Raw genomic sequence first — 27,558 nt, 5'->3', positions numbered from 1 at the left:
CGAACTCACACAGCTCTCCGTCTGCTTCTGCCTCCCCAGTGCAGAGATTAAGGGCGTGCACTACCACGCCCTGCTGCAACCCATCAATCTTACAAAAGTCCGGGACGGAGAAAACTCGAATATACTACAGGCACAGAGAAGTCTTAAAAAGCCAAGAGTTCGTGGGTATGTGTCCGTCCCTAAAGCAAAGAGCGTCGCAGAGCGAGGGCCACGGCTCCGGAGGAGCCGCACCGGGCAGCGCCCGAGGCTGGGGGCGGGTCTGAGGCTGAGAGGTGGGCAGCGCCGCCAGGTCTAACCGCAGTACCTTTAGAATGCCCCTCATCTTCGCCAGGAAGGGGCGGAACTCCTCCGGCGGCACTTCCGGATAGAGTTGACTGTGCAGCAGCTCCTCGGTGATACTCGAGTTTCCGTGGAACGCGTTCTGCGCCAGCCCGCTCAGCAGCCCGCTCAGGGGCTTGCAGCCCTCCAGCTCACCCGCCATGGCCAAGGCGGCAGCCGCCCAGCGGCTGAGCTCGGCTCGGCTACGGGGGCCGAGATGGGCCGTAACACCTAGCAAAGGCACCGTCCGGCCGCGAAGCCGGGCTCCTCCACTAGTCGGAATAAGCAGTTCTCGCTTTTGTTCTGCCACACACATCCACTGTTTCGATCACGGTCCAATCCGCTGAGTTTCCCTTTGGGTCGCTGTGCTTTCGCTGTTTCCTTTTTCACTCCGAAAGGCACTCAAAGATGGCTTGGTGAGATTAGTCCTATGAGCTGTAACTCAAGAAGAGCGTCACTTTAACTCTTTGGTGGCTGTATCTCGTTCCAGAGTTTGCCGTGGTGTCTGCAGAAACCCCACACAAATGTTTTTTTTTTTGTATGTTTGCTTGTTTGTTTTTGTTTGTTCGTTTGTTTTTGAAACAGAAACTTATTATATACCCCTGACTGGCCTGGAACTCACTATGCAGACCAGCCTGTCCTCATAAATATCTACCTATCCCTATCTCCTGAGTTCTGGGATAAAGGCGTGTGCCATGCCTGGCTCAATCATTTTTTATATTGACTTTTCAGACCTAATTTAAGAAATCGTATTGTCCCTGTTTGTGTACCGTTAAGTCCTCAATGAAGGGTACATTATCCATGATTTTCTAAAAGGCAACTTGAGAAATGTTTTTGTGCATCCATGAAAAACAACCTTGAAGCAAACTATACTTGTGTGTTAAATGTTCCTATAGAGATTGCAAAAAGGCCAGGTGTGGTGGGCACACATTTACTCTCAACACCCAGGAGGCAGAGGCAGTGCCAGCCTCTTCTACATAGTGAGTTCCTCGAAGCCAGGGCTATATAGAGACATCCTAGCTCAAAGAAAGCAAACAAACAAAAGAGGTTGCAAGGAATGGATAGAAGAGAAAAGAGGGCAGAAAGGTAGCAAGTGGGACAAAACAGCACTCCAAGCACAGAACTTCTAAATCTCCCGCCTGAAAAGTCGAGGTCAAATTATTCTCTGTGGTGTTTGTCATCTGACACATAGAAAAAGTTTTCTTGCAGTTTTTCGTTTCTCAAATTTTTGTTATGTTTACTTCGTGTGTGTGTGTGTGTCCCTACATGCCACAGCATGCATGTGGAAGTTAAAAACCAAATTACAAGAATGGGTTCTCTTCTACCACGTGAATCCCAGAGACTGAACTTGTTAGGCTTGGCGGCAAGTGCCTTAACCCACTGAGCCATCTCTCTGGCTCCATCTCTTTTCTTTTCACTAAAGATTTGTTTATTCATTTTATGTGTATGGCCCTAATGTGTGTGTGTGTGTGTGTGTGTGCTCCACCTTCTGTGTGTGTGTGTATGTGTGTGTGTGCTCCACCTTCAGGCAGGTGCCTGAGAAAGTCAGAAGAGCGCTTTGGAGCTGCTGGAAATGCAGTTACCAGAGGCTGTGACCCACCGGATGTGGGTGCTGGGAACTGAACCCAGGTGCTCTGGAAGAACAGTGAGTGCTCTTAACTCCTGAGCCGCCTCTCAAACCTGGCCCCATTTTTTAGGTTTTGAGAGTGAATGCTACCTGGATATATTTTGGCTGCCTGTATTCCTACTTATTTACCCATTTTCTATAAAGTTTCTGTCACTTCAGTGATTGCCAAGAACTGGGTTTTTTTTTTTAGCATTTATTTACTCTGTGTATGTATATATGTGTATGAGTAGCTGCCATCATATATGTGTGAAGAGATCAAAGAAAAAAGGAAGTTCGTTCTTCTGCCACCAGGGGCCGCTATTGTCACAGCTGCTGCTGCAGGTCGGCACCAGCTGCATTTTAGAGTGCTTTTCAAACAGAAGGCTCAAACTACAGCCGTCTTTTATCAAATTTCAAGTCACAGGTATTTCAGATGGCAAACCTTGACACAAGGCTATCGAGAGAATTTTCAAATGCAACAACTAAGACAAGACCCAGTAGCTCAACTCCAGGGAAACTTCAAACCCTGTGAACAACCCTTCTAGGCAAGGTTCCCTTCCATCATGGCCAAATACGCTAGTCCAAGCGAGCAAATGGTTCCAGGCAAGCAAGTAATCATTTTATAAACATTAAAAATGTAAACTGGGTGGGCGATAGTGGCGTATGCCTTTAATCCCAGCACTTGGGAGGCAGAGGCAGGCAGATCGCTGTGAGTTCAAGGGCAGCCTGGTCTACAGAGTGAGTTTCAGGACAGCCAGGACGTGTTGCACAGAGAAACCCTGTCTCAGAAAAACAAAAAACAAAACAAAACGTAAACTGGGAGCCGGAGAGACAGGTCAGCAGTTTAGAGCACTCATTGCTCTTACAAAGGACCCAGGTTTGATTCCCAGCACCCACACAGATGGATTCCAGCCACCTTACTGTAACCCAGCCCCACAGGTTCCAACACCCTCTTCTGACCTCCACAGGCACTGCACATATGTGTGGTACATACATACATGCTGGCAAAACACACACATATGTAAAAATAAATAAACAAATCCTTTAAAAGTGTAAACTAGAAGGTTAAAGAGATGGGCTCAGTAGTTTAGAGCATTTGCTGTTCTTGCAGAGGACCCAGGTTCAATTCCCAGCACCCTCATGGTGGTTCATAACCATCTGTAATTCCAGTCCCAGGGGAATCCAGTGCCCTCTTCTGACCTCCAAGGGCCCTGAGCATGCATGTGGTGCACGCAGATACACACGCGCAGGAGAAATACATATAAAATAAAGTGAATGTTTAAAAATATAAACTGACTGGGGCTGGTGAGGTGCCTCAGCAGATAAAGGTGTTCGCCAACAAACAATATGACCTGAGCGGGAAAGAACTGACTCCAGAGAGTTGTAGACCAGGCTGGTCTCGAACTCACAGAGATCTGCCTGCCTCTGCCTCCCAAGTGCTGGGATTAAAGGCGTGCGCCACCACGCCCGGCTCATAGAGTTGCTTTCTGACTTCCACACACATGCAGGACATGCAAGCCTCCCCTCCTCGTCACACACATATGCACCCAGAAATAATACCTGTAATGTGAACTGACAATGCAGATGCAAGGACCCTGTGGTTTTGCAATAAACTCTCCCTGCCTCGTCTCATCTCTACCTTTTCCAACTCTGCCTTTATTACTGCTTATTCTTCTCTCAGCAGTTTGTGCTAGCCATTCTACTAAGCTGCAGAGGATACAGAGATAAATGGTCTTGTCTTTAAAGCATATATTTTTGTAAGAAAAAAATTACATTCAAAGAAATTAATTCGAGTACAACGTCTTAGGTTCTTTACTAATTAGTACCTAGAAGTAGAGACTAATGAGCTTGCGCAGGTTATGGACACAGTGAAATGCTGTCTCCACACGGAGGTGTGAAACAGTAACCTTGAAGCTAGTGTAGGTAGCATTGCAAGAGTGGTAATCCAGGGTAATCATCTGAAAGATGGAAAAGGACTAGGTAATATATACATTCAGAAATCTATGTAATGCCAATTTTTATACTTGACCAATAAGAAGGAACAAAATCCTCTGGTCATGTTGGGTTCTTGGATAGAACTTTTTTATTTTTATTTATTTATTTTTTTTGAAGACAGGGTTTCTCTGTGTATCTCTGGCTGTCCTGGAACTCACTCTGTAGACCAAGTAAGTCTCAGAGATTCACCTGCCTCTGCCTCCCAAGTGGGTCACCAGGCGGGCTTTGGAAACAACTTTGTAACAAAAACAGATAAATAAAGAAAAACATAAATTTAAGTTTTACGGGACATAGAAGACTTTAGGAGAAAACGAAGAACAAAAAATAGTTTGAGCCAGACAATCCTATGCTAACTAGACAAATTGTAAATTTCAGAAAAGCGACGCGTGACAAAGGGGTTTGAGCTAAGGCCTTTTAAGAAGATAAGGAAGTTGAAGATCACTTTAACAAGGTTTGTGTGTTCAGACTTCACTCAGCTTCCGGGTTCCAGGTCTCCTCCTGAAGGCATAGTGAAGGCCCCTTTCGTACAACACTTCTGGCTCCTGCTTTCGGGGTCAGGAGACATCAGAGGGCCTGTGGTGGTTACTTTTCTGATGCTGTGCTAAAACACCAGGACCAAGGCAATTTATAGAGCAAGGGTTTTATTTGTTTGTTTTTGTTTCTGAGGGGGAAAGGATATGGTTCCAGAGGGCTAAGAGTCCATCACTGGCACTGCAGGGAAGCTTGGCCACAGTCGGGCACAGCGGCAGGAACGAACAGCGGAGAACTCACATCTCAACCTGAAAACTGGAAGCGGACAACAAACTGGGAATGGCCGGTAGCTTTCAAAACAAACTCTGCCCCTAGTGACATATTCACTCCAGCAAGGCTACACCCCTTAAGCTTCTCCAATCAGAGCTGCCAGCTGGGGACCAAGCATCCAAATATCTGGAACTATGGGAGACATCTCGTTCAAACCAGCACCAGTAACTGTTCCCCTCATATTACAGCAGTTGTTTCAACAACCATAGAGTATTTGTGTGCTGCAAGGGGTAAACTGGTCTTTGGAAAAGATGTCTCCACTAGGGGCAGGCTTGAACACTTCATCTCTTAGTCCTAATAGCCTGAATGCATGTAAAAGCTCCTCTTGATGGCAGGGGCTAAGTCCATGAAACAATTCTTCCTTAACCTACTGCGGGCATCTGGCACCTTACGGGCTCTTAATAATTAATTGTGAGCTAATAGTATCACCTATATGAACTGCCTTAGTCAATGATAATGGTTATAGGAACCTGGCAGCTTACCTAAAGACGGAGTTCTGGTTCTGGCCTGGCTTTTATTTGGGATTCAGCTTCATCATCCACGAAGACGATGGCACCCATTTCGTGGGATTATGATGAGGATTAGTTAAGGTAAAGGGTGTAAAGACGTCTCACTTTGCTTTTTTTTTTAAGATTTATTTATTTATTTATACAGTAGTCTCAGTATTCGTCTGCATGTATGCCTGCAGGCTAGAAGAGGGCACCAGATCTCATTACAGATGGCTGTGAGCCACCAATGTGGTTGCCGGGGATTGAACTCAGGACCTTTAGAAAGAGCAGGCAGTGCTCTTAACCACTGAGCTCTCTCTCCAGCCCAGACGTCTCACTTTGTTTAGCAATTAACTGCTAATCGGTTATTGGATGTTTATATTCCGTATGTTTACGGGTTTGGCAGGCAGTCTCCACAACTATTAAGATTCGGTGCCATTTATTTAACCAGTGTATGTATGTATATTCCTAGGTAGCCAGAATGAATACAAAACAAAAGGGGAGAATCTACCCACTGCAAATCTCTCCTCCGATACCTTTACAAAGTGAATAAACTAGGAATAAAATTTAGATTTAGACGTCGAGAAAAAGCCGACTGCACCACACCCACTCCGGAACAAAGCCAGGGCTGTCATGGCTTCGTCAGCACACCAGCATGAGCTAGAAGCCTCACATCCATCCGCGGAGGATGGGATGAGGAGACAGCAAGTCCCCAACCACGCCTATAAGTCCTCCCGCTCCCTCGCAGCGCCCAAACTCAGGGCAAGGTGGGCAGTCCGCAGGCCGGATCTCCGCGCGCAGTTCCCGCACCCGGCGCGCCGCGGACAGCCTCTTACGTCACGCCTGAGCCAGGAGCGGCGAAGGCCCCTTTCTCGGCTTCCGCCTCCTCTGCCGGCGTCGCTTTCTGGAAGGTTCGTGCAGGAGGAGGCGGCGGCCAGAGACCGTTACTCCGCAGCGGGCCGGAATCCGTGTCCATCGGTCCTCCTAAACCCGCGCCCACGTCGCCAAGGTCGCCATGCCGGAGAACGTAGCTCCCAGAAGCGGGGCGCCCGCCGCGGGGCCGGGCAACCGCGGGAAAGGCGCCTACCAGGACCGCGACAAACCGGCCCAGATCCGCTTCAGCAACATCTCGGCGGCCAAAGGTATCGCCCTCCTGGCGGCCGTGCGGGCCCGGGGTGCGGGGCGCGTTCCGATCCGCGCGGGTTGTTCCGCCCTGGGGAGCGCCTCTTTGTGCCGAGCGCTCCCGCCCGCGAGCGTGGAGGCCTTTGGACACGCCCCGTCGTGGGTCTGGGTGCCCCATAGTTTTCTCCCGCGGGCTTGTGCGGTGTGCGTCACGTGGGTGCGGACAGCAGCTGCCTAAAAGCCGAGGGCTGGGGCGGTGATCTTGAGATCTGACTCTTGTGAAGCAAAGTGTGACTGTTTGTTAGGCCTAGTGGTAGACGGTGCCGTATTTTTTTTCCTTTTAACCATAGTCTATGAAGATGCAATTTAAATGGGCTTTGCTTGGTTCGGTGGTACTGTCTGGACCGTAGTGTAAGTGGGGTGTGTTCCGTTGAGCTGGCAGGTGGAGCGCTATCACGGAACTCATGGTGAAAACCAGACAGACCTGAGTTTTAGTCTCTGCGTGTTGTTATTTTATGTTTTTTAGATTCTGAGCCAAAGTAGTTCCCTTACTGCAAATTCGGGGAAGATAGCTTTCTGTAGTTGTAAGGATTTAGAGAAACAGCTGAAACAGAAGGAAAGTGGAAGTAAAGTTAGGAACAGAGCCTTAGAGGGCCTTGCCTGGGTATGTCTGGAATGTAGTTGTTTGGGTTGGAGAAAAAGAGGCATGGTGTGAGAAGTGAAATTGCAAAAGCCCATGCCTTGAAGGACCTGGGATCCTGGAAAACGTGTGGCTCTGTTTCCAGTACCACCTTAAATGGGGTGAGGTAACAGTTCATTTGTCGGGTTGCTGGGAAGATGAAATGTGAGGTGTGTATACCTCGCAGGCATCGCAAGTCACCAGCCCCGCTGTAAGAAGAGCGGGCAGGAGGATAAAAGGAAGTCAGTTTGATCAGATGGGCGCTTGCAAGTTTGGAGAGGCTACCTAATACCTGGAAATCGAGTTCAATAATTACTTAAGTAGTGGTGGAATCTTGAGATGTTGAAAAATAAAGTCTAGGGCCATCTGAGTGCTGTGAGGAAGCACCGGTGACCAACACTAACTTGGGGGGCGGGGTTATTTGGTCGGAACTCAATTGGCAGGAACCTAGAGGCAGGAGCTGATGCAGAGACCGTGAAGAAGTGCTGTTTACTGGCTTTCTCCTCGAGGTTTGCCCAACCCGCTTTCTTACAGAACTCGGGACCACCTGCCCAGGAAATGGTCCCATCCACAGTGGGTTTGGCCCTCCTCCATCAATCACTAATTCAGAGCATTTCTTACAAGCTTGCCTGCAGCCCAGTCTTAATTGTAATTTCTCAATTGAGGTTCCCTCTGAGATGTCTTTAACTGTGTCAGGTTGACAGAAACTGTCTGACACTGTCACCTTTCAAAGGCGAGGTGCACCAAAAAGTTCAAACAGGACAAATGAAGCCATACAATTTGGGGGGGGGGTCACCCAAATTGCCTGTCAACCTAACTAGTTATTCAAAGAGCAAGGGGCAAACTAGTTTTTCCAAAACAAAACCCTAGGAAGTGAGAAAGGCTTCTGCCAGCTACAGCTTAAGTTTAGTTCTGGGCACTAATTTATTTTGGTGTTATCTGGTTAACTATCCCCTTATCCTCAAAGACAATAATACCTGCTAATGATGAGGAAAATTTCACAGACACAAAATACTGGTAGCTCAGTGTGAATCATTTAACAGTCTCTGTCTTGTACTTAACTTGTGCTACAGATTAACCTTCTAGAAATGTAGAGTCTGAAATACTGTATTTCTTTCGGTAGTGAGTATCTTGAAGCCGGTCCGCTAAGATTACCTGAAACTGATACTGACTGCTAGACCAAAGTCATGAAGTACATGAGACATATTACCGCTCATACTCTGTGTTTCCTGTTAAATTCTCTACTCTTTACCTGATACAGGCAAAGGTATACTAGTTGTGGAATACAGAAAATTTATTAGACTATGGGCCCTACAAATGTGTTTCCAGAGAGAAAGCAGATGAGTGAGTTGTGTACTGTGTTAGGCCGTCTAACTGTTCCCTTGCTGCTTGTCCTGTTTTAACCAATAAAGGAAATAAAACTCTCAGAACATAAGACTAGATTGTGCCAGTTTGAATCTCACAGGCATAGGCATAACACATGTGAAGTGTTCTGGTTTATACCATAATCTGTAGGACAGATTTGAAACAAAGCACTTTGCTTTTTTAAGTCTTGGTTTCTGTTTTTCTTCTATTTAACAGCGGTCGCTGATGCCATTAGGACAAGCCTTGGACCTAAAGGAATGGACAAAATGGTATAAATAAATAAGTTATTCTTGAGAGCTCCTGTTTACATCCTGAGGTCTGATGAAAGTTTGTGCTGTCTGGGGCTGGCACATAGTTCTATGGTAGTGTGCTTGCCTATATGGAACAAGGTGGAACCCTTGCATGTGCGCCCCCTCTCCCTCCTCGAATCCCTTCAAAGTGTTAGAATTCATTAAAAGGAGAGATTACTTAGATAGCATTTAACTATATAGTTTAGTTCTTTTGAGTTGTTTGTTATTTGAGTCAGACTTAGAAATATCTGAGACTGTCCTTGATCCTCCTGCCTCTGCTTCAAGTGTAGGCATCACAGGCTTGTACCGCCATGTTTGGCTCTGTATTTATTCCTTTATAGGTGCTAGGATTACAAGTATGAACTGCCATGTCCCATTCAACTTTTCAGATGGTCGTTACCCCACCCCACTCCCCATGATCCTGTAGCCCCTTCCCAGCCGCCTTTCTTCTAGTCCTTGGACTCAAACTGTTTTCTTAATTGACTGGCAGTATAAGACAGATACAGTGTAATAACTTTGGACTGATGTATCCTCAAATTTAAGAGGTAGATCTCTGAGCGCTGCCCTCAGATGTGTTATACTAATGAAAGAAAAGAATTGAAGATTAAGCAGTATGTATACATTAACTTGTTTGTAATAGTAAATGGAATAACACTTGTAGAGTACTGGATTAAATTTCTCAAAAACAAATTTTCTAGATTCAAGATGGAAAAGGTGATGTGACCATTACAAATGATGGCGCCACCATTCTGAAACAAATGCAAGTGTTGCACCCAGCAGCCAGAATGGTAAGTGTAAATAAGTGGTTTGTTTTGAGACAGGATGTTCACTATATATAGCTCAGGCTAGCCTTGAACTTGGCAGCAGTTCAGCTTCATCCTCTGGAGTACTGCAGTTATAGGCATGGGTATGTGCTATCTGGTTAAACTGTATTTGTATAATATTTAATGAAGTTGAAATGTATGCTATTTAAACAGGGAGGGGATTTTTTTGGTTTGGTTTGTTTTTTTTGTTTTTTTTTTGGTTTGTTTGTTTTTCTGAGACAGGGTTTCTCTGTAGCTTTGGAGCCTGTCCTGGAACTAGCTCTTGTAGACCAGGCTGGCCTCGAACTCAACAGAGATCCACCTGCCTCTGCCTCCCAAGTGCTGGGATTAAAGGCGTCCACCACCACCGCCCCGCAAGAATTTTTTTATCTTTACTAAAAATATGCATTTTTAAGATACTGTTTTTTTGAGTATGAGGTATCCTATAAGAGAACTAATTTTGTTTGCTTATTCTGTGCTGTAGATTGAACCCATGGCATTGTAGATGCTCACCAAACACTACTGAGCTACATCCACAGTTCCTAGAATATAAAATCATTTTAGTCACATGCTAGTTTTCACTGGTGTTTATTAAAAAATAATAATTCAAGAGTCACAATTAGCCTTATGGCGAGAAGCTGTGTTTGCAATAATGTGCTTTAAGAATTGCTATCTTTTAAAACATACTGTTGGCACAGCAATGAGTTTCTGTAATCTTAAGTGCTCTGGATGTGAGGCAGGAGGATCATTAGAGCCTGTTAAAGACAACATAGAACCCTGCTTCAGAAAAGGTCCCTTATTTAAATGTGACTTGTAAATGGGTAAGATCATGCTTACTGTGGTCACTTGAGAAAAACTTGGCAAAGGTGTTTATACTCCCACGTGGAATGACTTCATGTGTTCTCCATCTACATAAGATACCTATGAGACCTTACTGCATTTTTTTAAGAAAGGGTATCTTTTTGGCCTAGACTAGTCCTAGAACTGGCTGTGTAGCAAAGGAAGGCCTTGAACTTGATCCACCTCCTAGGTCTTGGATTTAAATGTGCACCACCACACCTTCATTATGCTGGTTTGGGGCTCAAACCCAGGGCTTCAGGGGTTCTAGGCAAGCACTCTTCCAACTGAGCCACATCACAAGCCCTAAGTATTGATGCTTTTGGATAGGACTTTAAAGAGAATTTTCTGAGAACTTCTCTGCACAATCCACAATGTAAACTAGAGACCATTATAAGAATAATTTTGTGTACCACAGTTTGTCTTTAAATGAAGCCCAAAGTAAACTAAAAATCAAATGTCAGGAATGTATTAAATTTTGTAATTCTGTGTTAGTGACATTGGTGTGATGGTTTGAGTTAGATGCTGCTGGGTTCTCGTTTCTCAGCATCTTGGCATGTTCTGTTTACATAGCTGGTGGAGCTGTCTAAGGCTCAAGACATAGAAGCAGGGGATGGCACCACATCGGTTGTCATCATTGCTGGCTCTCTCTTAGACTCCTGTACCAAGCTTCTGCAGAAAGGTATGTAGAATATGCTTGCTTACTAAGAATGACAGTTTTTTTTAAAGGCAAAATGCATAAAAGCCAGGTTATTAAGTAATGTGGAATTTAATATTTAATTTGTTTTTTGTTTGTTTTGTGTTTTGTTTTGTTTTGGTTTTTGGTTTTTCGAGACAGGGTTTCTCTGTAGCTTTGGTGCCTGTCCCGGAACTAGCTCTTGTAGACCAGGCTGGCCTCGAACTCCCAGAGATCCGCCTGCCTTTGCCTCCTGAGTGCTGGGATTAAAGGCGTGCACCACCACCACCCGGCTTTTAATATTTAATTTGAAGTAACTACTTTTTTATCAAGAATTTTTATTTTGCTTTTGATTTGCAAGACTTTATAGAAATTAGAGTTGTGCTTTTCAGAAATCAATGGTAGTAGTGTTACTAGTCTAAGGCTTACAAAGACGTCTTAGATGATAAAATAGAACTCTTACTTTGATAAGTAGTGTTTAATCATAGTAACAACTCTCTGGTCACCCTGCTTTAATTTTACATAAAAATATATTGATCTATTTCAAGTAGAACAAGTAGAAGTTAACTGCTGTCCATAACCAGCAATTATTTAGCCATTCTCTTTACAATTGAATTATAAATTAGTTTGAATGAAAAATATTTGGAGGGGCTGGAGAGATGGCTCAGAGGTTAAGAGCATTGCCTGCTCTTCCAAAGGTCCTGAGTTCAATTGCCAGCAACCACATGGTGGCTCACAACCATCTGTAACGGGGTCTGGTGCCCTCTTCTGTCATACAGGCATACACACATTGTATACATAATAAATAAATAAATATTTAAAAAAATATTTGGAGCCTCGTAGTATAGTGTAGTAGTTTTTATATTTGCCTAGCGTGCTGGAGGCCCTGGGGTCAACCTGAGGAAAAAGGAGGAAGGGAAAGTTTTAAATTACTTTGACATTTTAATGAGTAAAACATTTTAAAATATGACATGGTAATTTGTCATAATTAACTTGGTTCACAAATGACAGGTATCCATCCGACCATCATTTCTGAATCATTCCAAAAAGCTTTGGAAAAGGGTCTTGAAATCCTTACTGACATGTCTCGACCTGTGCAGCTGAGCGACAGAGAAACTTTGTTAAATAGCGCAACCACTTCATTGAATTCAAAGGTGAGACTATCACTAAGGGACAATTAAATTACAGCTAAAGGTGTCTTATGGTATTGTCATAAATGATGTACTGCATCTAACATTGCCTCAAGAACAACTGGGTGGGGCTGGACAGATGGCTCAGAGTTAAGAACACTGGCTGCTCTTCCAGAGATTCTGAGTTCAATTCCCAGCAACCACATGGTGGCTCACAACCATCTGTAAGGGGGTCTGGTGCCCTCTGCTGGCCTGCAGGCATACACACAGACAGAATATTGCATACATAATAAATAAATATTTTTTAAAAATGTCGGGGCTGAAGAGAAAAATATCCATACACATAATTTTTTTAAGTTTATAAGCAAGAATTTTAATAAAAACTTTTCATGTTACCATCTGCTCTATCATTGTTTCTCCAAGTGCATTTCAGTTTTTTGCATTCATTTCCTCTAGTTACAAATCTAAATGGTACATAGAACATAGTAACAACGGTGTCTTTTTAAAAAAATTATTTATATTTTAAGTACATGGGTGTTTTGCCTGCATGTATGTCCAGGTGAAGACATTGGATCACTTGAAACAGGAGTTAGAGCCAGTTGTTAACTGCCGTGTGGGTCCTGGGAATTGAACCATTCCTTTGGAAGAGTAGCCAGTGCTCCTAACTCAGCCATCTCTTCAGCTATGGTGGGGGGACATCTTTAACCATTAGTCTCCTCTGGGTACCTTCTAGCTACCATATCCAAATAGGTGGTAACAAGCCCTTGCAAAGCCAAGATTGTTCGGTTGTTTTGTCTTTTTAATTACCATGTCTCTGAAAGTAACTTTCTGTTTTAAATCTAGGTTGTGTCTCAGTATTCAAGTCTGCTCTCTCCAATGAGTGTCAATGCGGTGATGAAAGTGATTGACCCAGCCACAGCTACCAGTGTAGATCTTAGAGATATTAAAATAGTGAAGAAGCTTGGGTAAGCATCTCTAATTTCAATTCCAGTGTTACCCAAATGAGATTACAGCTAGGTGTGGTGGTTTAGGCATGAGGATACCTGTGAGTTCAGGCCAGCTTGGTATATTATAGTGAGTGCCACATCAGTCTGAGCTAGAGTGAGGTTCTATCTCAGAATTTTTTTGTTTGTTTGGTTGGTTGGTTTTGGTTTTTCGAGACAGAATTTCTCTGTGGCTTTTGAGCCTGTCCTGGAACTAGCTCTGTAGACCAGGGTGGTCTCGAACTCACAGATCCGCCTGCCTCTGCCTCCCGAGTGCTGGGATTAAAAGCGTGCGCCACCATCGCCCGGCTCCTATCTCAGAATTCTTTAAAACAAAGCACAACAAATAGATTCTTAGGCTGATCACCTTCCTGGGCCAGTAGATATAACATGGGTGAAAAATAACTTCTCTGAGAATAAAAATTAGGAAACATTTGCTGGCTTGAACTTTTTTGGTATGGTAATCTCAAAGGTTTGCATTTACTTCCGTATGGTGGGGTGGAAGTGTATTCTGGGAATGGGCTCTGAGAATGAAACCGAAGCACTTTTCATTGTTCTGATTATTTTTCATAGGGGGACAATAGATGACTGTGAGCTGGTGGAAGGGCTTGTTCTCACCCAGAAAGTGGCAAATTCTGGCATCTCAAGAGTTGAGAAGGCCAAAATTGGTCTTATTCAGTTTTGCTTATCTGCTCCTAAAACAGATGTAAGTACAATCCAAATTGGTTCCTGTTGTAACTTCATAATAAGATATGTTCTTTTTTTTTTTTTTTTTTTTTTTTTTTTTTTTTTTTTTTGGTTTTTCGAGACAGGGTTTCTCTATGGCTTTGGAGCCTGTCCTGGAACTAGCTCTTGTAGACCAGGCTGGTCTCGAACTCACAGAGATCCATCTGCCTCTGCCTCCCAAGTGCTGGGATTAAAGGCGTGCGCCACCACTGCCCGGCATAAGATATGTTCTTAAAGATAAAAATTGAAGATACTGTATTAGTGATGTCTTTAAAATGTAGATCTCAAAAGGATTAATTAAATCGAGACAAAAATAAAAATTGTAGCAGCTACAACCATCACAGAAAACCCATGTATATGTCGTATTCACTCCTTGTGTTTCCATATTGTGTTCAGCTGTCAGTACGCTGAGACACCACTTACTGGAGCCCACAGGGATTGTATTTTTGTGTGCAAGTAAGCCTTAGACTAACTTGATAGCCAAACTATAAAAATCACTTCATTCTTAAGATATCCCTGTATTAGTATAATTCCCAGCAACCACATGGTGGCTTATAGCCATTTGTGGTGAGATGGCATCCTCTTCTGGCCCGCAGATGGAGCAATACATAATAAATAAATCTTTAAGAAAAAAGTTTCAGGCAGTAGAGCCTGCTGTGGTCCACACCTATAATCCCAGCCCTCAGAGGTGACTGGATGTTGAATTCAAGGCCAGCCTGAGCTACATGATGATGCTTTGTCTTTCAAATATACAAAAATCAGTTGATGGGTATGCTTAAAATTTCATTTAAAAAAAAAAACAGCTTTAGCCAGGTGGTGCACACCTTTAACCCTAGCACTCTTGATTTCCTGGATGGCTTGGATGATACTGAGAAACTCTGTCTCAAATAAAATCTAAAAATAAATAGGACCAGCCTTTTTTTATATATATATTTATTTATGCATGCATGCAATATTTTGTCTGTGTGTATGCCTGCAGGCCAGAAGAGGGCACCAGACCCCATTACACAGATGGTTGTGATTGCTGGGAATTGAACTCAGGACCTTTGGAAGAGCAGGCAGTGCTCTTAACCTCTGAGCCATCTCTCCAGCCCCCCAGCCTTTTTTATATATGTTTTAGGCCTTTTTTCTGTGCATGGCTATTTAACTGTTTGGTGTGAGTTGGTCTTTTACTTTCTATTAGAATCTCTTGCTGTAAATAATTACTGTATTCTTCTGATCAGATGGATAATCAGATAGTAGTATCTGACTATGCCCAGATGGATCGAGTGCTTCGAGAAGAAAGAGCCTATATTTTAAACCTGGTGAAGCAGATAAAGAAAACGGGATGTAATGTCCTTCTCATACAGAAGTCTATCCTAAGGTCAGGGACTATTTATTTTCTTAATCCTGAATTTATAATTGGTTTGTGATTCCTACTAGTAATTTTTAAAAACATTTTATATATGTGTGTGTGCCTGAGTATGTACACTACATGTGTACAGGAGCCCTTGGAGGTCTGAAGAAAGTGATGAATGCCATGGAACTAGAGTTTATAAGGCAGCTAAGATCTGCCAAATAAACAGTTGTTTAGTATCTAACGCATGGAAAATTTAGAGTTAGCATTGTGGTGTATCATATTTTCATTAATAAAGTTATCTCTTGATAACTTGAACATGGAATATATAATTTTTCTAGATTTTAAGAAAATGAAGGCTGAACATAGTTGTCCATGCCTGTAATCCCAGTGCTCAGAAGGCTAAGGCCAAAGGATTGCTGTGAGTCAGGCCAGTCTAGGATGGAGTAAGACCTTTTTTAAAAAAAGAAAAAAGATTAGAGAATGGCTGGTTTGTTTTTTATTTTTGTTTTGTTTTTGAGCTCACTTATTGCTTTGGGACTCAGGTTTGTTTCCCAGCATCCACATGGCCTCACATAGAACTCCAGTTCCAGGGGGTGACGCCCTCTTCTGAAAGCCATGGACAACAGGCAAAGCACTCATACATATAAATGTAAAAAAGCCACAAGTAAAACAAGCATGGCATAGCTTTTAAAAAACTATTTGTCCTAAAACTAACTGGTTGAGTCACTAGTGTTTGCTTATGTGCACAAAGCCCTGGTTTGATCCCCAGCATGACAAACTGGATGTGGGATCAATACTCCTAGCAGCAGTGGTCCGTAGATAATAGAATTCTCAAATTTGAGCTCTTCTTACCCCCTATTTCTGGAGTTTATTTTGCTTTTTAAATAAATAGACACATTCCCATTTGCACTGACGATAAGCTATGTCAGAAGGTACCATGGGGACACAGATTCCTTTTTTAGAAGGTAAAAGGCAGTTCTGATCCCATCATTTACTCACTCTGAGTAAATTTTTCCCAAAACTTGGTTTTTGCTTAACTTTGATCAGTGATGGAAATATCTTTCTTGCTAGCATCACATGACTACTTAGTTCTGTCTAGGATTGTTTCCTAATGTTCACTCAAGAAAATGCTCATTTATTAAGAATAGTGATGAAATTACTTGTGTTGTATAGTTTTGTGTTATAAGTTTCCTGGTAAAATTAGAAACCTTCAGAATTTGAACTTCTGGGTGTAATGACACAAGCCTTTGATCCTAGCACTTAGGCGGCAGAGGTAGGCAGGTTCTGAGTTCCAGGTACAACAGGGTACATAAGGAGACTTTGTATCAAAAAGAGAACTTTGAACTTTTAAATGAATATCAAAAGCGTTTTCCCTCATAATTAACCATTTGAATAGCAATAAAATTAAAATCTTAACTACAGAATAATAAAATTCTTTAATCTAACGTAACACTTTATATTTCAGAGATGCGCTTAGTGATCTTGCATTACATTTTCTGAATAAGATGAGGATTATGGTGGTTAAGGATATTGAAAGAGAAGACATTGAGTTCATTTGTAAGGTAAAATAGTAATGTATGTAAAAATGTTCATTTGCATGTGTGGGGTTATTTTGAGTGCTGCACGTATGTCTATGCACCACATGGCACCCTCAGAGGCCTGCTAAACTTAATATGGGTCTATGAACTGCCGTATGACTGCTCTAGAAGAGCCCTAGTCGATTACTGAGCCATGTTTCTAGCCCCAGCAGTGGGGTTTTTTTTATTTTTTATTGTTTGTTTTGCATGCTGAATATTGGGTCCAGTGCCTTGAATAATATACCAGACAAGTGCTTGTTCTACTATTGGGTTCTGTCTCCAGCAATGTTGTCTTGACTAGTGGATGTATTATCTTTTCCCAGACAATTGGAACCAAACCAGTTGCTCATATTGACCAGTTCACTACTGACATGCTGGGTTCTGCTGAGTTAGCAGAGGAAGTCAGTTTAAATGGTTCTGGAAAACTGTTCAAGGTAACAACAGTATTACAGTTAAGTTTTAGTATTTTTCTTCTCTCTCGTCCCCCCCATTACCTAATTTGTAATTTGTTCACTAAAGATTACAGGTTGTTCAAGCCCAGGCAAAACAGTTACAATTGTTGTGCGTGGTTCTAACAAACTGGTGATTGAAGAAGCTGAGCGCTCCATTCATGATGCTCTCTGTGTTATTCGCTGCCTAGTAAAGAAGAGGTAATGACAGTTTTTGAATTTTGATTACATTTATTGGGGGGGGGCATGTGGACATACGGCATGTTTATGGAAAACAAGTTGAGAGATCTTTTCTTCCATGTTGAAGGTTTAGGGACCAAGCTTCGGTTGGTTGTCAGGCTGAGCATCTTGCTGGCCCTGGTATTTTGAAGACTAGTTTGAGGTCCTGGGATGTAGTTGTTCGGTTTATAGTACTTCCTAGTTGTGCAAAGGCCTGGGTTCAACCCCCACCCAGCACTGCTTAAACTGTGTGTGGTGGGGCACACCTATATAATCCTAGCACTTAAGAGGTGAAAGAAGAAGGGTCAAAGGTTCTGTTTCTACCTCCAGTTAGTGCAAGTCCCAGGCTAGCCTGAATACATGATACCCTACCTTTTTTTTTTTTTTTATTATGTATACAATATTCTGTGTGTATGCCTGCTGGCCAGAAGAGGGCACCAGACCTCATTACAGATGGTTGTGAGCCACCATGTGGTTGCTGGGAATTGAACTCAGGACCTTTGGAAGAGCAGGCAATGCTCTTAACCTCCGAGCCATCTCTCCAGCCCATGATACCCTACCTTTAAAAGACAGCTAAACTGTTATATTTTAGCTTTTTTTTTTTTTTTTTTTTTTGATTTTTCGAGACAGGGTTTCTCCGTAGCTTTTGGGGCCTGTCCTGGAACTAGCTCTTGTAGACCAGGCTGGCCTCGAACTCACAGAGATCTGCCTCCCTCTGCCTCCCGAGTGCTGGGATTAAAGGCGTGCACCACCACTGCCCGGCTATATTTTAGCTTTTTAAAGTTAAACAATAAATTGTTATTTAAATAGCTTCCTTTGGGGTAAAATATGCTAAAATTATTTGTGAATTTCAGAGCTCTTATTGCAGGCGGTGGTGCTCCAGAAATAGAGTTGGCCCTAAGACTGACTGAGTACTCACGAACACTGAGTGGTATGGAATCCTACTGTGTTCGCGCCTTCGCAGATGCCATGGAAGTCATTCCATCTACACTAGCTGAAAATGCTGGCCTGAATCCCATTTCTACAGTAACAGAACTAAGAAACCGGCATGCCCAAGGAGAAAAAACTACAGGCATTAATGTCCGAAAGGTAATTTATGCTTGTTGGAGAGAGGGTTGGTGAAAAGAAACATTTATCGTTTTGTCATTGTTGGTTGGTTGAAAGGCTTTGTAGTTAAAAGTAGTGTGATTTTGTGCATGCTTTTAATCCCAGCCTGGTCTACAGAGCAAGTTCTAGGATAGCCACGGCTACACAAAGAAACCTGGTCTTAAAGAGAGCAAAATACAAGTAGTATAATTCTGAATTGAAACCTGGAAAGATGCTAATATCCTTCAGAGTAAAGATGATACCATGGAAATAGCGTTCAGTAACCGCCATTTACTAACTTCTAGGAAGTTAGTCTGATCTTTAATTTCCTTAGCTGTAAAGATACAGCACGTGATAGGTCTTTTGTGGGGACGCTAGTTAGGCACGTATGTGTGCGTGTGAATTGTTTTTTCTCTTTAAACATCCCTGTTAGCATGCCAGGAAATTACAGGAGAGTGACAGCTGTCCCCTTACTAATTGTTTGATTGAGAAGACAATACATGATGGGAAATAATGAGCCTAGATCCTAGTCCTTGAGTGTACAGCACTCCAAAGAATGTCACTTCCAGGTTTGTTATGTGTGGTCGAATACTGAAAGTGTCTGCCTCTCTACAGGGTGGGATTTCCAACATTCTAGAGGAAATGGTCGTCCAGCCTCTGTTGGTGTCGGTCAGCGCTTTGACCCTCGCCACTGAAACCGTCCGGAGCATTCTGAAAATTGATGACGTGGTAAGCAGATGGGGGTTGACAATTCCCTGGGAGGTCAAAAGGGCGCCCTTGGGAGTTTTATTTTTTGCTTAAAAATGTGCTGCCCAGGCCGGGCGGTGGTGGCGCATGCCTTTAATCCCAGCACTTGGGAGGCAGAGACAGGTGGATCTCTGTGAGTTCGAGACCAGCCTGGTCTACAAGAGCTAGTTCCAGGACAGGCTCCAAAAACCACAGAGAAACCCTGTCTCGAAAAACCAAAAAAAAAAAAAAAAAAAAAGCGTGCTGCCCACCAAAATGATAACAATTTTTATCTTAATTTTCTTATCTGTAAAAATGAGAGAAAATTTAGATAATTACCTTAAACACGATACAACATTTTATGTCATTACAAGTTTTGAAGCCTGTTATTTTTCTTTCTCTTATCAGGTAAATACTCGATAATCTGGATAAGGCTGACTGGCTGGGAGCATGTGGACTGTGTCTAGAATGGAGATGACCACCTTGGTGTCCATGTCTAGAAGCGTGCTTCTTCAGAGTTTTTGGACATTGTCTCCCAGTTGGCATTTCTTTGAAATTGTATTGAAACAATTGAATGAAAATATTAAATATTTGGTTTCAGACTGCATATTAATTTGTCACTTTCTTTTTTTAATATTTATTTATTATGTATATAATATTCTTTCTGCGTGTATGCCTGAAGTCCAGAAGAGAGCACCAGACCTCATTACAGATGGTTGTGAGCCACCATGTGGTTGCTGGGAATTGAACTCAGGACCTTTGGAAGAGCAGGCAATGCCCTTAATCGCTGAGCCATCTCTCCAGCCCCAATTTGTCACTTTCAAATATTGGTTTTGGTATTTTGGGGAAAAGCCTATAGGCAAACTATACCCCGCAAAATTTAATCTTTACGTTAAGTTAAATCTTACTATGCCTTAATCCTGTGTATTCTATTAACTTTCTTGTTCATTTATGGTTGTGTTATATCCTAGGCCAGTGTAGAACTCACTATTAGTATGACCTTGAACATTTGATCTTGTGCCTCCACCATCCAAATGCTAGAATTAACAGGTGTGCACGCTAGTGCTCCCACCCCCACCCAGTGCTGAGCATGGAACCCAGGGCTTTGCACATACCGGGGAAGGACTCTACCAACTTGAGCTGCTTCCCTCCTCTGATTTGGACTGTTGTTTTATTTTTGAGATAGTGTCTCATACAGCTATATCTGGAACTTGTCACATCACAGGCACTATCTCAATTCCTCCTCCTCCCACCTCAACCTCTTGGATGCTGAGATTACAGCAGCCAGATGTAAGGTTTTTGTAATTGTGTCTTCGGGAAAAGCATACTTGGTTATAAGAGGACAACTTGAAAAATCGGTTTTCCTAACCAGGTGGGTTTCAACAATCAAACTTAAGTTGTCAGGCTATCTTGATGACCCCTAGGTGTAAGTTTTTTTGTGAACTCCAGTATTACTTTTTTCTATTACTGTGGTAATACACCATGGCCAAGGCAATTTATAGAAAAAAGAAGTTTATTATGTACTTAACAATTCCAAAGGGTTGAGTCCGTGGGGTGGAGGGAGGGAACAGGGCTGGCTGATGGCCTCATCACCAGGTTCAGTTCCCAGCAGTCACAGGGCAGCTTACTATTGTACTCAGTTCCAGGGGATCCATCACGTTTATACAGACACAGGCAAAACAATCCACAGAAAAATAAATTTTTTTAGAAAGTCCAGAGTGATGAGGCTGAAGAGACCTGGGTTTAGCTACCAGCAAATAGTGGCTCACAGCCTTTCCTAACTCCAGCTCCAGGAGTTATATTTCCATTCTGACCTTTATAGGTACCATGCATGCACATGGTACACATGCAGGCAAAACGTGAATACTAATTTTGGGGGGGAAAGACTATTCCTTTAATTTCAGCAATGACACTAACAGCACAAGGAGGAGGGTGTGGAAAGAGAAGATTGGGTTTTCTCTCCCTCACCAGCCTGGATCTGAACAGCAGAACCCCAGCAGCTTAGGAGCCACTCAGTGAAGAGGAGGGAGTGGCTGGAAACCAAGGCTTGAAACTTAAATACAGGATGGCAAACTGGGAGAGGCCTGTTATTGAGAGGGGGTTGATGGCTGAGGAGCACCAGTACAGGTCCTTAGCCCTGTGCAGGATGGAGTCTTTGGCTGCATCATAAAGATGTTGCTTATGTGGGATCTCCAGGACAGCTGGCATGGAGCACTGGTGGGTGTCGGGGGCATGCTGAAGAAACATCTCTGCTAAATACTGGTTGGTGAGAGTGATGCCAGCGTCATCCCTGTTCAGAAACTACCTGAAAGTGTCTTCGATCTCATTGACAACAGTATCCTTCTCCACTACCAGGAATTTAGGATGGCAGTTCTTTTTAAATTCCTATGCCACCCAGCAGGAAACCTGTCACCAGGTCCTCTCCAAGCACAGCTATTAGTTTACCCCTACCACCATTATGTCTGCAGAGCAGAGCACTCACCAGACACCTGTGGTGTTCTACCCCCACAGCTGCCAAATACTAATTATTAATTTTTAAAAAGTCTATGGTGGCAAAGCAGATATGGAAGCTCAGGGCTTACGCTTTGAACCACAAGTACAAAACAGTAAAAGCCAGTGGTGCCAGTCTTTAAACTCTCAAAGCCTTCCCTCCCCTAGGAACATGACAAGGCCACACCTTTTAAAAACCTACTCAAATAGCACCACTGACTGGGGGCTTGGTATTTGTATACCGGAGACTATGGGGGGCTTCTCATTGAATCAGAAATAAAAGAAGCATGTCATTACCCATCAGTCTTTCTTTAGGGTAGTGCTAATTGGGTTTCCTATAGAGTATTCTGGTCTAAGGGATGGCCCAATGGTAGAGATCTCTGAAAGTTCATTTTCATTTTGTCTCCTAGAAAGCAAGTGTGTGCATTGTGGCACATTTTGCAGAATCAAATGGTCTTAACTATAAATGGAAGTTTCTGCCCGGTCCCCCAGCAGCTTTTAAAATAACCACTTAGAGACTTAATCATAAACGTTTGGCCAGTGGCTCAGGCTTATTACTAGTTAGCTCTTACATCTTATTACTAGCTAGCTCTTATATCTTAACACATTTCTATTAATCTATGTATTGCCATGTGGTCATAGCATTACCTCATTTTCTACATGTCTTCTTCAGGGACTGGCTGGTGTCTCCTAGACTCTGCCCTTCTCCAGTATTTGGATTCCCACCTGGCTCTATCCTGCTTTGCCTAGGGAAACCAGGAATGTAAATCACACAGAGCTGTTCCTTCAAAGGGAGAGATACATATTATGTTTTCCCTCAAAAGGCTGGGAGCAGACATGCTTAGTAGCTTGGTGACCCTTGCACTATCTGTGTGGTCAAGACCACACCTGTCCTCTAGGGGATTAATCTGTAGAACCCATCTTCATGGAAAATGTCTTGTGTACTTTTACACAGTTTCGATGTAGTCTTAAAGTACTTTCTAAGAACAAGGGTTTGTTATTTTTTGTTTTTGTTTTTTGAGGGTTCTCCATGTAGCCCTGGCTATCTAGATCTCCCTCTGGAGACCATGCTGGCCTTGAACTCAAAGAGATCCTCCTGCCTCTGTCTCCAAAGTGCTGGAATTAAAGGTGTTAGCTGCCAACACCCAGCTATAGATGTGGTTTTTGTTTGTTTGTTTGTTTTGTTTTTGTTTTTTTTCCAAAGGTATTTTCAGTGTGTGTGTGTGTGAGTCTTGGGAATGTACAGCACCATGTTGAACACTCACTGCAGCATCCGAGACCACTGATGGCAGCAGCTCAGTAGCAAAGGTGCTCTGTGTCACAGATGCCATTTCCCTGGAGCAGCATACAAGACAATCCTGCAGAGTTCATAAGAAATAGCTTTTCTGCCATGTGTGGTGCACGGGCCTTTAATTCCAGAACTCAGGAGGCAGAGGCCACCCTGGTCTACACAGTGAGTTTCAGAACCACCAGGTCTATGAAAAGAGACCCTGCCTTCCACCTCCACTCTCCCAAAAAGAAATAACATTTCTTTTGATGAGGTATTTTTATTTTTGTATCTTTGGAAGGAACTAAGAAATGATACTATATCCTCACACAGAATTTGTGAAGATCAAATGTGGATTGTTCTCTCAGCACAGATAAGCCTCTTTCTAAATTATTTTATTTTGAGACAGGATCTCTACATAGCCCTGGCTGTTCTGGAACTTACTATGTAGACCAGGCTGGCCTCAGACTCACAGAGATCCGCCTGCCTCTGCCTCCCGAGTGCTGGGATTAAAGGGGTGCACCACCACACCCAGCATGTTCATTGTAAATCAGCTGCCACCAGAGATGGGCTATAAATACAAAATCAGCAAAACTCAATGAAAATTCTCAATGGACGATCACTTGTGAGGAATTTATAGTGAAGATTGTGTGCATCATTGCTAAGGTATGTGCTACAATCTTTTTGTCAGAAAAATTAAACTTACAAGAAACACACACAGCCGGGCGGTGGTGGCGCACGCCTTTAATCCCAGCACTCGGGAGGCAAAGGCAGGCGGATCTCTGGGAGTTCGAGGCCAGCCTGGTCTACAAGAGCTAGTTCCGGGACGGGCACCAAAGCTACAGAGAAACCCTGTCTCGAAAAACCAAAAAAAAGAAAAAAAAAAAAGAAAGAAACACACACATAGCAGGCTGTTAACTATTAGCACATGACTGGCTGACAGCCCCCAGTCATGGAACTGATAGTATCCTCCACAGTATTCCATCTGAGAACAGGCCAACTCCAGGGCAGTTCAAGTCCAGTGATGGAGATAGCAGTGCAAGCAGGATCTGTCCATCTGTTTTGCGGCAGTCTTGGTGCCGGGACTCTGCTCTGAACTGGCTGAGGCTTTCTCTAAGTTTCACTAGGCTTTGAGCCTCTTTCCATCTAATTCTTCTCGTTTTCCCCTCCGAAAGTATCCAATCGTGTTTTTCCCTGAAGGTTTTCCTACTTTGCCTTTCAAAGCTTTTCCCACAACAAATCTCATACTTTTAACTTTTTCTAACAGCTGCTTTCTGGAAGACGTAAATTGATAGAAAAAAATGGGGGCAAGGCTCAACCAATAAAAAGGAATAAACAGATAAATTTTAAAAACAGGCCAGGGAGCTGGGCGGTGGTGGCACACGCCTTTAATCCCAGCACTTGGGAGGCAGAGGCAGGCGGATCTCTGTGAGTTCGAGACCAGCCTGGTCTACAAGAGCTAGTTCCAGGACAGGCTCCAAAACCACAGAGAAACCCTTTCTCGAAAAACCAAAATAAATAAATTAATTAAAAAAAAAAACAGGCCAGGGAGAGACAGCTCAGCAGGTAAAAGCAATAGCTACACAAGCCCAGCCACCCAAGTTAAATCCCAGAATCCATGTAACAATCTGGATGTGATCATGGACCTTTAATACTAGCAGTCCTGTAAAGAGGGGGAAGACAGAAACAAGACAATCCAGAAGCCAGCCTGGAGTGCATAGGCACAGTGAGCAGAAATAACAACAGAGATTTGGCCTCAGAAATGTAGAAGGACAATTAATCCACTGAAGGCTGTTCTGTGACCTCCACGTTCCCACCATGGTGCGCACACACCACACCTGCACACACATTTTGACAGAAGTTTCTGTCCACCCGGTCCTGCAGCCATTCAGTTCCAAATAAACATACAGAGGATTATATTAATTATAAACTCCAGCCTATAGCTCAGGCTTATTACTAACTACCTCTCACAACTTAAATTAACCCATAATTCTTATCTATGTTTAAGCACGTGGCTTGGTACTTTTTTAGTAATGCATTCTCATCTTGTTTCCTCTGTGTCTGGTTTGCGATTGCATCTCTGCCTTTCCTCTTCCCAGAATTCTCCTAATCTGGCTGCACTCCCTATATTTCCTGCCTGGCTATTGACCAATCAGTGTTTTATTTAACCAATATGAATGGCAAATCTTTACAGTATACAGAGCATTATCCCATGGCACACATACATACACACACCATACACCTGAGCGTGCACGCGCACACACACACCATATACCTGCACGCACACACACAGCACACATCTGCACACATACACCACATGTATGCATGAGCGTGTATACATACACACACAAATACAAAATTTAAAGTGACATGAAATGTTAATGATGCAGATTAAATTTAAAACCATTGGCTGGGCAGTGGGAGCACATGCTCTTAATCCCAGTATTTGGGAAGCAGAGGCAGGCCGGATTTCTGTGAGTTCAAGGCCAGCCTGGTCTACAGAGTTAGTCCCAGGAGAGCCAAGACTACACAGAGAAACCCTGTCTTGAAAAAAAAAAAATTAAAACCTTTACATAGAAGTGAATAGCACAGCCGGGCGGTGGTGGCGCACGCCTTTAATCCCAGCACTTGGGAGGCAGAGGCAGGCGGATCTCTGTGAGTTCGAGACTAGCCTGGTCTACAAGAGCTAGTTCCAGGACAGGCTCCAAAACCACAGAGAAACCCTGTCTCGAAAAAAAAAAAAAAAAAAGAAGTGAATAGCACAAATTTCAGGGAAATTCATCCAGTGTTAGAAAATATTCTGAGCAAAAATTATTATGTAGGAACTTAAAAGGAATACAACGCATACGTGAATCTTTTTTTAAAAAAAGTTGGCCAGGTGGTGGTGGCGCACGCCTTTAATCCCAGCACTTGGGAGGCAGAGGCAGGTGGATCTCTGTGAGTTCGAGACCAGCCTGGTCTTCAAGAGCTAGTTCCAGGACAAGCTCCAAAACCACAGAGAAACCCTGTCTCAAAAAACCAAAATAAATAAATAAAATAATAAATAAATAAATAAATAAATAAATAAATAAATAAATAAATAAAAAGTTATGCAGAACAAAAGTAACTGAACACGGCTGCAGATGCGCCTCAGTGACAGAGCGCTTGCCTGTTGTGTGCATTGTGTGTGCTTGGGGCCCTTGGTTTGATACAAAGCCCGGCAACACCAACAACAAAGAAGTAAAGAAAAAAATGAAAAAAATAATCCTGGTCGAAAAAAGAACGATTTGGACCAGGGATGGAAGGCTAATAAACTGGGGGTTAGGCAAGAAATTTGTTTGTTTGTTTGTTTTAAGACAAGGTTGCACTATCTAGCCTTGGCTGACCTGAAACACTCTACGTAGATCAGACTACCCTCAAACCCACAGAGATCCGCCTGCCTCTGCTTCCCAAGTGCTGGGATTAAAGGCGTGCGCCACCACCGCCCAGCTTTACTTCACTGTCTTATATAGTTACATTTCAGTACAAAAATGAAAAGCAGTTCGTCCACAATGGTGCCGTTTTCTTGGAGATCTGCTCATTTCTGCTCCACATTCTTTTTAGTTGTGTTATTAGGTGTCTGCAAATTTAGCACACTGCCAGTGAACTGAAACTTCCATGTTCTATGTACAAACTCATGCCCTTCCTACCCGTTATTTAATATTTCCCTTTCCTCAAACCACCCACCTACAGGGCTTCAGGCTGTAGATCTGTCTTAGTTTTGAATTGGCTTACACCAAATTCCATCACAGAACCTGTTGCATGCATGTGGCTGACAGGAAGCCACTATCCGGTCAGTGGGACGACTATGGATCCCCCCCACCTCTGGCTCTTCAGTTCCAGTGGGGGACTCAAGCTCAGCCGAAACAGATGAGCCAAGGAAGGTGAGGTAACGGAGACTCCAGAGGTGCTCGTGCATAGGCAGGGGAACAAGGAAGGCCTGGTAGCACGTGCGTGAGGGACAGGTTCTGTAGAAGTGTGCCGCATAACGCGGAAACTACTGGAACCTCATGGCGGGCACAGGGGCTGTAGCTGCGCTTCTGCAAGAAGTGTTAGGTCGCAGGTGGCTGAGACTTCACCACGTCCCCCGTCCCCGGAGAGACGTCCGACAGGGCCTAAAGCCGATCGGAAGGTTGGTAGGGATGAGTTGGGAGGGTGTGGTCCCTGTGGGCTCTCGTCCCCTCCTATCCTGCTGCGGTTGCTGTAGAACCCAAGCTACCCTGTCAATCACTGGTTGGCGGAGCTACAAGCACTTTCCATGTCTGGCCTCTTACTGGTCAACCGAGAGAAAAGAAGGCGGGATAACTAAGTATTCTCCTTCTGATTGGTCAACTCGTGCCGGTTCTTGTCTATTAGAGATGAACCTTGTTCTCTGCCATGTTGGATAGCTCGCTGCAAAGCCTGTCCTTTTTCTGGGGTGGTCACACAACACCCGATGCTTTTCTGATCCGCTGTGCCCCAATATGTTGATCCAGTTAGTAAAAACGCGTTCTCTCCGCTTCAAGTTCGTATGCCATGAGAAGTCCTGGTTTAGATGGTTAGACCTTAATAAAGAACCAGGGAAAGGC

The 27,558-nt window shown here is 43.4% G+C and overlaps 2 protein-coding genes across 2 annotated transcripts in view; one reads left to right on the top strand and one right to left on the bottom strand.

The window, feature by feature from the left end:
• Commd1 (copper metabolism domain containing 1) overlaps positions 1–716 on the bottom strand; it is a 107,108-nt gene extending 106,392 nt beyond the window's left edge. The window contains exon 1 of the mRNA XM_057771574.1: positions 305–716. Within this exon, the coding sequence (XP_057627557.1) occupies positions 305–634 (330 nt within the window). The 5' untranslated portion in view covers positions 635–716. The remainder of the gene's footprint in view (positions 1–304) is intronic.
• Positions 717–6,080: 5,364 nt separating this feature from the next.
• Positions 6,081–19,822, top strand: Cct4 (chaperonin containing TCP1 subunit 4). The gene is made up of 14 exons (XM_057773125.1): positions 6,081–6,350; positions 8,591–8,643; positions 9,363–9,452; positions 10,878–10,986; positions 11,992–12,134; positions 12,954–13,075; positions 13,667–13,799; positions 15,043–15,182; positions 16,624–16,720; positions 17,059–17,169; positions 17,255–17,385; positions 18,258–18,492; positions 19,105–19,218; positions 19,624–19,822. The coding sequence occupies exons 1-14, from the start codon at positions 6,224–6,226 to the stop codon at positions 19,636–19,638; spliced, it is 1,620 nt and encodes a 539-aa protein (XP_057629108.1). The 5' UTR covers positions 6,081–6,223; the 3' UTR covers positions 19,639–19,822.
• Positions 19,823–27,558: the final 7,736 nt, after the last annotated feature.

Source organism: Chionomys nivalis, chromosome 6, assembly GCF_950005125.1.
Source record: "Chionomys nivalis chromosome 6, mChiNiv1.1, whole genome shotgun sequence".
Lineage (NCBI taxonomy): Eukaryota > Metazoa > Chordata > Mammalia > Rodentia > Cricetidae > Chionomys > Chionomys nivalis.
The sequence above is the reverse complement of the archived record's forward strand: the minus strand, read 5'-3'. Positions and strand labels throughout refer to the sequence as shown.

Excerpts from the sequence above, each read along its gene's own strand:
- Cct4 (XM_057773125.1), top strand. The coding sequence starts at position 6,224 with ATGCCGGAGAACGTAGCTCCCAGAAGCGGGGCGCCCGCCGCGGGGCCG. Across the intron at positions 12,135-12,953 it reads CCACTTCATTGAATTCAAAG|GTTGTGTCTCAGTATTCAAG; the intron begins GTGAGACTATCA and ends TTTTAAATCTAG. Across the intron at positions 17,170-17,254 it reads GTTCTGGAAAACTGTTCAAG|ATTACAGGTTGTTCAAGCCC; the intron begins GTAACAACAGTA and ends TGTTCACTAAAG.